We start from the raw sequence: 9,897 nt of genomic DNA on the forward strand, positions 1-9,897 counted from the left end.
TCAGCAGGAGAAGGCTCTCAGTCTCGCATGAGGCTAGAACAACCCCCTCCTCCCTCTTTCATTAGGCAAAAATTATTCTCCCCTCCTTTTCTATTTTTTTTGCTTATATATTTATTATAAATATTTGTGTTTGTTGAATTTAGGATTCATTCTTATTTTAGTTTTGAGATCTTTTGTCTACAAGCATCACTGGGGACACCATGGTACCGGAAGGTGACACACAATTCAAGAAAATTTGCTAAGTGAGGTTGGAGACTTCAGTAACAAGTCCCCCAGCCTTCACATAACTTTTTAACATCCTAATTGGTCATAATTGGACAAAATTAAGATTAGAGGTTAATTAGCAATATAGGCCATGAAAACACGAGAAAACTTTAACAGAAAATCATCTTAGAAAACCACAACACAAATCACTACCTATACATCACAAAGACATAAAGAAAAGTTTAGCCACACATTGTCCAGAAAATCACAGATTTAAAATCCATGTAGATTTTCATTGCAAGAAATAAACATGAGTAAAAACTTACAAAAAAACTTGTCCACTTCACAAAACTAGTAGCACATTTTCCTCTCATACAATAGATGTCTCAAGAATTCACTCATCTCTTGAGATTTCATTCCAAAGGAAGGAGAGAAACTTAAGCAAAATTTTCTATGATCAAAACTCTACCTTTCTTATGGCCTCTAGCGACCCATGATACCCTAAGATCGGCCTCATACATTAATTTATAGGCAAAGCTCAACAAAGGTAAGGAAATTCTTACTAAAATAGGTTCTACAAATTGGTGCGGGTGCGCTGATCCTACGCGAGGGCGCCGCGATTACGACATGGGTGCCCTGAAGGTTGAACAATTTAGCAGGCGCGGGTGTGCAGGATCCGGTGCGACTGCTTTAGACTGGGTGCGGGTGCGTTGAATACGATGCACGAGTGTCGTTATGTAGGCACGGGTGTGCTGGTAATGAAATCTTTGTATTGCCCTCGTTTTTATTTTGCTTTGCTTTAGATTCTCCGTTCACAGTCCCCTGCACAATTAAGACAAATACCTTTGTCAAGCATTATATTAATAAAAAAAGATGAATACATGGGGAAATGTGTTATCAAAATATCACACATTAACTCTTATCATAGGACTGTATCCAAGGACTGATGGTGGTGCTTCGGTTGTATCTTGCTTCGATGTGATGTTTATCTCATTGATCCCTCATCTTATTCCTCTTCCCCGCTGCTGCTCCTCCCAACAACCTTCCCTATTTTCGTACCTCCTCCTAGCCGCATTCCCTGTCGTCCCACTTCTTCCCAGTAGCCATCCCTACTGCTGCACCTCTTCCCAGCAGCTGTCCATGCTGTCGCACCTCCTTCCAACAGCTTTCCTAGCACCGCAACCCCATTCCAACTACCTCCTTTACAGCTGCCAGCTTTCCCTGCATATTCCTTGCTATCACCCTTCCTCCTAGCAGCCTTTCTAGTACTGTCACAGCCTCTCGACGACCCACACCTGTTTTCCGGTCTGAGTTCATCACCTTTGCTCTTGCTCTAGTGTCTAGTCTTATGTTTGTTATCGTTTATTTCCTGTTTTGGAGAGTCGTTGTTGTAACCTATCTGAATTTCAATAATAATATTTATGTTTCTATTGTGGTTTGGATTTACTCCGGTATCACCTATTTAATGATTAGTTGCCTCCTACAACTTTGATTTGCATATTTTCTTCCCGATTACCCTTTTTCTAGTTTAGAAAGCACAACAAGTGAATGTTCATGAGTTTGACTTTTTGACAGTAGGAGCGACGAAGGACACAAACTGGCTGCCCTCTTTCTTTGCCTTCCATGCGTGTAAATAAGATAGTAGGGTGCAAAATATTTAATTGAATTGATTTATTTTGTTGCATGATAAGTATGTGACTTTTGGAGAGAACTTTGTCTTTATTTTGATTTCTTGAGATTAACGCGGTCTAATTTCTTTTCTTCCTACTTTTCCTTTTCCATTTCATTTTGAAAGGTTCTTTATTTTTCTAGATGAAAAGAAAAAAAACCATAGATTTGTTTCAGCTGTGTACTTGTAATTAATCCATACAGTATGCTCTTCCCAGATTATGTTATATTTTCTAGAACATCAATGATTGGCTGCAATAAAGAAACTAAGAAATAAAAAATTTGGTTGCAAATGCATATCGTGTACAATATTTGGTTTAGTTTTTCTTAATAGTTTCATGAAACTTACTTGCCCAATCATTAAGTGCAATACTCCAAGATAACTATCCAACAAGTGTCCTAAATTGTCGAATCAGGACCCAGTGGGTGATGAACTAGTCTAACTAATTGACTGCAAACATACTTGATATATTTCATTTCATAATTCATTCATATGCATTTATTTGGAAGCGTAAAAAATTATATCACCGAAAAATATATATCTATACAGAGTTACAAAGTCTAACATAACAAAAGTACGTACCCAAAAGTTTGTACATGCTCCCAGAACTATAAAATATTAAAATTGTACATTTCATTTCATAATTCATTTGTATGCAAAGAAACAATATCACCAAAATATTTATATCCATACAGAGTTGTACAAGCTTAAAAAACTTTGAAATATAAAATCTATACAAGTCATGCCTGGCTACTCACCCTAATGCTCTTTACCTTTTCTTGAAAGTCAACAACATAGTGTGAGCAATGATAAGCTCAGTGAAATAATGAAGGCCAAAATAAGATTTAATAGAGGAAAAAGCAAAAAGAAACAACAAACATGCTGGTATATAACTCATGTACATATCACAACATGCTAGAGTCATATAAAATATGTAATAGAAAAGACTTGTAATATAGGAAAACATCTCAGTTGTATAAAATATATAGTCATCCATGCATGTGTAATCATAAACATATTTATAAGTCATTAATCTAACCATAAGAATCTCAGTTGTAATTGTATACGTTTCAACTATTCTCATGTTATGATATTGGGTTGTCACCCAGCCTGAAAGCTACATCAACTATTAATAATATTGAGCCCCTGTCAACATAGCAGTTATTAATAGCCTCTCTAGTAACATCGTTTTTTTATGTTCCGTTGTCATTTGATTCCAATGGTTTCCAGAGTTGCGGCTCCATATGAATACTAGCAGTTAGGAATCTCATCATTCCCTATCATCCATACTTGCAAGTATGCATGTAATAGCCTACTTATAACACCACTTGTAACATTTTCTAAATTATAATTTCTATAAGAAGCATTCATCATAGATATTTTATTTATCATATACATGAATCACAAGTAACGCAAATATTTCAAATAGTACGAAAATGAGATTTCTACTTACAATTTTCTCCCCAGAGCATTGTATTGCAGCCTGCAGATCTTAGTCACTTGCCCAATTCACACTTGCTATAGTGCAGGATCGCAGGACTCGCAGATTCGAAGTGGAGTTGAAATGAGGGGAATGCGGCTCTTAATAGCTAAATCCTTTAATTCTTAGCTCTTTGATCCATCACATGGCTACGCATCACGCGAATAGGATGGCTGGGCACAGTGACGGGATTAGGGAGAATACTTGGAGGATTAATTAAAGTTAACTGAACATATAACTTCTATCTTCTCATATGTTTAAAATCCATGCATAGTATTATATATTAATTTGATTGATTCGACGTGTGGAATTTTATAAAATTATTTATATTGAATTTTGGGGAATGCAAAATTTGAGGTATACCTTAAAATTGTCAAAATTGGGTGTTACAATAACCTCCATTAGCTTTCTCATAAAGCCATCTTTCCATGGGATCGAGATTAATTTTAGTATGTAACTATTTGTTTATCTTTTTTTTTTACATATAAATGACCATCTCGAAAATCTTAAGTGATGCTTTTTAGCTAATGCTTAGTGATGCTTTTTAGTTAATGCTCTCTTACACTAAATGTTGTTGTATTGATTTGGATTCACTCTTGCACATGATCAGTTTGAAATAATCAGCTAATTAGGAAATATTGAATTCATCAACCCACGAAACTTGGAATCTTTGAATAAATGAAAAAAAAAATTTTCAAGCTCGTAAACAATGCATGCATGCATAATTTTGAATATCAATGCAGAAACTTTTGCAATGGTTAACTTTACATTCTTCATATTCATGCATGATTCATGGATGCCCTAAATAATTTGAAAATATTCTGTTAGTATTTTTGTATTATAAGAATATCATGGTTCCATTAAACCAGAAACATATTTTGTTTTGTTTATGTTTTGATTTGAATTAAAGCAACTTGGGTTGTTGTAGTTGTTTTTTAAAACAATCAAAAATATCTTTTAGATGCTTTTAGTGTTTTTAAGAAAAGAAGATGAATTGTTTTTAAAAACAACAACAAAGCCCTAATCCCACTACGTGGGGTTGGCTACATGAATCCTTTTCTCCATTGCATTCTATTTAGTGTCATATTTTCATTTAGTTCTAGTAAATTAAGATCACTTTTTATACAATAAGCCCAAGTCTTCCTAGGTCTACCTCTGTCTTTTTTAACACAAGTAGATTCTAAAACATCTACTCTCCTAATCGGATTATCATATGGTCGACTTTTAATGTGACCAAACCATCTAAGACGACTTTCTCTAATTTTTTCCGTCACAGGAGCTATACCAACCCTATCACGAATATATTCAGTTCTCATTTTGTCTCTAAGTGTAAAGCCACTCATCCACCTTATTATTATCATCTCGACAACACTTAACTTATTATTATGCTTCTCTTTTAAAGGCCAACATTCAGCTCCATAGAGCATTGCAGGTCTCACCACCGTTTTATAAAATTTTCCTTTCAGTCTAAGTGGTACTTTTCTATCACACAAAGGCCCGAAGCATTCCTCCACTTCAAGCAACCAATTTGAATTCTACTATTAACATCCCCATCTATATCACCATTGCTTTGAACAACAGACCCAAGATATCTAAATCGTTCCCACCTTTTAATAATTTGATCGTCCAAAAGTCACACTTCTGTCACTAGAGCTACTACTACTAAAATTACATTCCATATATTCAGTTTTAGTTCTACTTAAATGAAGGCCTTTAGACTCCAATGTAGACCTCCATATTTCAAGTTTTTCCTGGGATTTTCCTCTCGTTTTATCCACGAGAGTGATATCATCAGCAAAAAGCATACACCAAGGTACATCCTCCTGTAGATGTCCAGTAAGTCCATCTATAACTAAAGCAAAAAGATAAGGGATTAAACTCGATCCCTGATGTAATCCAACGGAAATAGGAAAATATTTGGTCAATCCTCCTTCAGTTTGAACACAAGTAACAGCTCTAGTATACATATCTTTAATGACTTGAATATAAATCATATCAACACCTTTCTTCTCAAGAACTCTCCAATGGATATCTCTTGGAACCTTATCGTAAGCTTTTTCTAAATCAATAAAAATCAAATGTAGATTTTCCTAACCTCTGAACTTCTCCATCAAACCTCTAAATAAATGTATAGCTTCCATAGTAGACCTGCCCAACATAAATCCAAATTGATTAGGTAAAATCTTTGTAATGCGTCTTAATCTATGTTCAATTAATTACCCTCCCATAATTTTAAAGTATGACACATCAACTTAATTCTTCTATAATTTGGACACTCTTGTGCATCCCCTTTATTCTTAAAAATGGGGACCAAAATATTCTTCCTCCACTCCTCAGACATCTTTTTAGTTTTTAAAATAATATTAAAGAGTTTAGTAAGCCAAGAAACTCCCTAATCTCCTAAATATTTCAACACTTCAATTGGGATATCATCAGGTCCTACAGACCTTCCACCTTTGGTTTTCTTTAAAGCCTCCTAAACTTCTTTTTTTCTAATACGACGATAAAAATAAAACGTTTTATTATTATTCAATCATTAAGGTCGATCGTATTTTCAGAAACTTCATTAAAAAGTTTATCAAAATAACTCACCCATATATGTTGAATATCTTTTTCTAAGAAAAATACCTTTTGATTTTCATCTTTAATACACTTTACTTGAGTTAAATTTTTTACTTTTCTTCTCTCTTTATTTGGCTAGTTTATACATATATTTTTCACTCTCCTTAGTATCTAATCTACCATAAAGATCATGAAAAGCAGAATTTTTAGCGTCACAGATTGTTCTTTTAGACTCCCTGCGGGCATTTGATATTTTTCCCAGTTCTCTAAGCTTTTACATTTAAATCAATTTTTATAACATAACTTCTTATATTTTATTTTTTCTTGCATATTATTATTCCACCACCAACTATTTTTATTTATAAAAACATTTTCTTTTGATTCTCCAAACACATCTTTTGCTACTTGTTTAATAGTGTTTGTTACTTTATCCCACATAACATTTGTTTCTTCATGAACATCCCAAATTTTAAAATCTTGAATTTTACTTATAAAAATAATTTTATTTGTCTTTTAGGTTCCCCCATCTAATTCTACGACGATGAGTCCTAGTATTCTTTATTTTACAACTCTTCATCTTAAAATCTAGAACTAATAAATGATGTTAGGTAGTTAAATTCTCACTTGGAATAACCTTACAATCTTTACAATCTCGATGATCTCTTCTTCTCATAAGAAAATAATCAATTTGTGTTTTATTAGATCCACTCTTATAAGTAATAAGATGCTCATCTCTTTTCTTGAATAAAACATTAGTAATAACAAAATCATACACTAAAGCAAAATCTAAAATAGCCCTACCTTCTTCATTAATTACTCCAAAACCGTAGCCACCATGAGTATTTCTGAAGTCTTCTACCACTCTACCGATATATCCATTTAAATCTCCTCCAATAAAAATTTTTTCTTCAAGAGGTATCATTTGTATTATGTCTTTTAAGTCATTCCGAAATTGACTTTTAAACCCTGCATCTAAATCTACTTGAGGAGCATAAGCACTTATAATATTAAAAATCTTAGTATCAATGATACTCTTAAGAGCTATAATTCTATCACCAACTCTATTAATTTTTACAACATTATCTTTCAAACTCTTATCAATAATTACACCTGCACCATTTCTAGTGCGACTTTTACCAGAATACCAAAGTTTAAAACCTAAATTATCAATCTCCTTAGCCTTTTCTCCAACCCATTTAATTTCTTGAATACATAAGATATTAATATTTATATGATTCATAATATCTACTAATTCTATTAATTTACCATTGAGAGTGCCTATATTCCAAAATCCTATCCAAATATTAGTTTCATTAGTTTCATGAACTAACTTCTTTACCCGCATTAGTCCGTAATGTGGGAACCCTTGCTTATTTGACACTACACCCGGGCGCCGATGTAGCGACCTTGCACACTTTTCACTGTATTCAGGCTATACAGCGTGTCGCTTTCAGGGGACTCCCTAGCACTTACACAATGATCAAAAAAATTCATGTCGTGATTTTTTTCGACAAGTTTTACGCCGACTGTCGATTACCTAACGCAACCTCCAATTTTCACATCCGGGCTTGGGGCCGGCAATCACAGTGTTTGAATTGTTTTTTTTTTAAATAATAAAATAAAAATATATTATACTATCCAAACATGTTTTTTAAAGACAAACAAGAATAGAAAAGTGATATGAAAGGGGCCTTAACTAGTATACCAGTTTTAGTGCTATTTAGCTCAATTTCAAGTGCAGGGGAAAACTAAGTTGTGCTTCTGTTTTGAATTTATTTCATCAATCTACTTCATTGGTTATGATCTCATCTTCATGAATTAGTGCTGTGTGTTATTTACTGCAATCCTATGTATCATCTCCAGATAGTATAATGGAGGCAAATCAGGATTCATGCATTGAATGTTCTTTTTTCTGTTTGATTTTCTTACAGGAGTCTTAGAAACTGCAGCTTGCAAGGGTTTATTCCTGATTTGAGTGGCGCTCCTGAGCTTACCTATCTGTAAGTTTTGCAGTGTTTGTTATCTACTTGGTGACTAGAAAAAGGAAACGGAGATTCCCTTTCTTAACGTTTTCTACTTTTATCAGCTCAATTTTTATTTTGCAGTTATTATTATTATTTTTACTTACATGCTGTCTTAGAGATCTTAGCTGGAACAACTTGACTGGGCCAATTCCTTCCAAAAGGCTCTCGGAAAATGTTACTACCATGTAAGCAAAATGTTTTTCTGGTACACTTTATAGCAGTGGCTGTTTGCCTATCTAGATATGAATGTGAGTAATATTTACTAAGCAAATTTGATGTTTCTTCGTAGCCATTGATATGTGCATTTACTTTTTTCTGTAATTTTCAGTATACTTTCAAACAACCAACTTCAAGGGTCTATCCCTTCAAATTTCTCTGATCTACCTGTTCTCCAGATATTGTAAGCACTCAAAACTTTTGGGGGTCAATCCTTTTATCCAGCGATTCTGAACATGTTAATGTTAGTGGACTTCTTGTTAATCTGCATCGTGTTCCTTAAAAGTATTTTTCTCACGCATATAAACAACATAATTTACCTTACCCTAACAGTCACTTTAACATTGTTCTTATTTCAGATCTCTCCGTAACAATAGATTTAGTGGATCTGTTCCATCATCTATTTGGCCGGATAAGGCTTCCATTGGAAATAGAAGTCTCATTTTGTATGTAAATCAGACCTCTATTTCCTTTTTGATGATATTTTGTGTGAAACATTGCTTAAGACTATGTACTTCTCTTGCAGTGACTTCCAGAATAACTTGCTCACAAGTATTTCAAAATCTTCAGATTCCTCTACAAATTTTACTATCTTGTATGCAAATTCCTGACTTGACACTTTTTTTTTGGTCCGTCAGATCTATTTCTCTAAGTACTTGATACATATTTTGACATTGTAAGTACAGCAAAAAACATAGCAAAGTCACTGATCTAGTACAAATGAGAAAACCTGATAGTATGGGATTTTGATGGGTTAAGAATGTCATGGCTGCTGTTCGGAGGCCTATAGTAAAGAAAAGAGCTGGTGGTGTGTGGGAATAAAGTTCGCGGATGTTAACATGGATCCACCATTTGTATTTAATCAAGTTATAGCCACTCCGCCTGAAAGAGGCAGCTACAACAGTCCAATAGGAAAGAAGACAACGAACAAATCTCCAAGTAACATAAATAAAAAACTGAAATTCCCATAACATGTCAAAGCAAAGTAATTATACTAAGAACATAGCAAGGTCACTGATCTAGTCCGAAGGAGAAAACCTGATAGAATGGGATTTTGATGGGTTAAGAATGCCATGGCTGCTATTTGGAGGCCTATAGTGAAGAAAAGAGCTGGGTAGCGTGTGGGAAAGTTTGCAGATGTTAACATAAATAAAAAACTGAAATTCCCATAACATTTCAAAGCATAGTAATTATACTAAGAGCATAGCAAGGCCACTGATCTAGTCCGAAGGAGAAAACCTGATAAAATGGGATTTTGATGGGTTAAGAGTGCCATGGCTGCTATTAGGAGGCCTATAGTGAAGAAAAAGAGTTGGTAGCGTGTGGGAAAGTTTGCAGATGTTGACATGGATCCATTACTTGTATATAATCAATTTATAGCCACACCACCTGAAAGAGGCAGCCACAATAGTCCAATAGGAGAGAAAACAACGAACAAGTTTCCAAGTAACATAAATAAAAACTGAAATTCCCATAACATGTCAAAACAAATTAATTATACTAAAAAAATGAACCAATCCTAATTCCAATCCTAAATTTAACAATTAGTGGCCCTAAAGGTTGGGCGGTTCTTGCGGGGTGGAAAAACCTGTACCGGCTAAGGCTATTTCCCATCCTCACTGTTTTATCTAGGTGACTGTTGACCTCATTTTTAGTGAGGTCTAGTCTTCCTCTTAGGGTTTAGGATCTAGCCTTAGGGATCTCCCTTTGACTATCTTAGAACTTTAGAAGTGGTGCCCGCC

The 9,897-nt window shown here is 34.3% G+C and overlaps 1 protein-coding gene across 1 annotated transcript in view; it reads left to right on the top strand.

Annotated features, from left to right (window-relative positions):
* LOC110022033 (probable LRR receptor-like serine/threonine-protein kinase At1g06840) overlaps positions 1-8,750 on the top strand; it is a gene marked incomplete at its 3' end in the record, with an annotated part of 57,008 nt that extends 48,258 nt beyond the window's left edge. The window contains 5 exon segments of the mRNA XM_020720807.1: positions 7,847-7,915; positions 8,056-8,124; positions 8,268-8,339; positions 8,515-8,601; positions 8,682-8,750. Of these exon segments, the coding sequence (XP_020576466.1) occupies positions 7,847-7,915; positions 8,056-8,124; positions 8,268-8,339; positions 8,515-8,601; positions 8,682-8,750 (366 nt within the window).
* Positions 8,751-9,897: the final 1,147 nt, after the last annotated feature.

Source organism: Phalaenopsis equestris, unplaced genomic scaffold (genome assembly GCF_001263595.1).
Source record: "Phalaenopsis equestris unplaced genomic scaffold, ASM126359v1 Scaffold000164, whole genome shotgun sequence".
Lineage (NCBI taxonomy): Eukaryota > Viridiplantae > Streptophyta > Magnoliopsida > Asparagales > Orchidaceae > Phalaenopsis > Phalaenopsis equestris.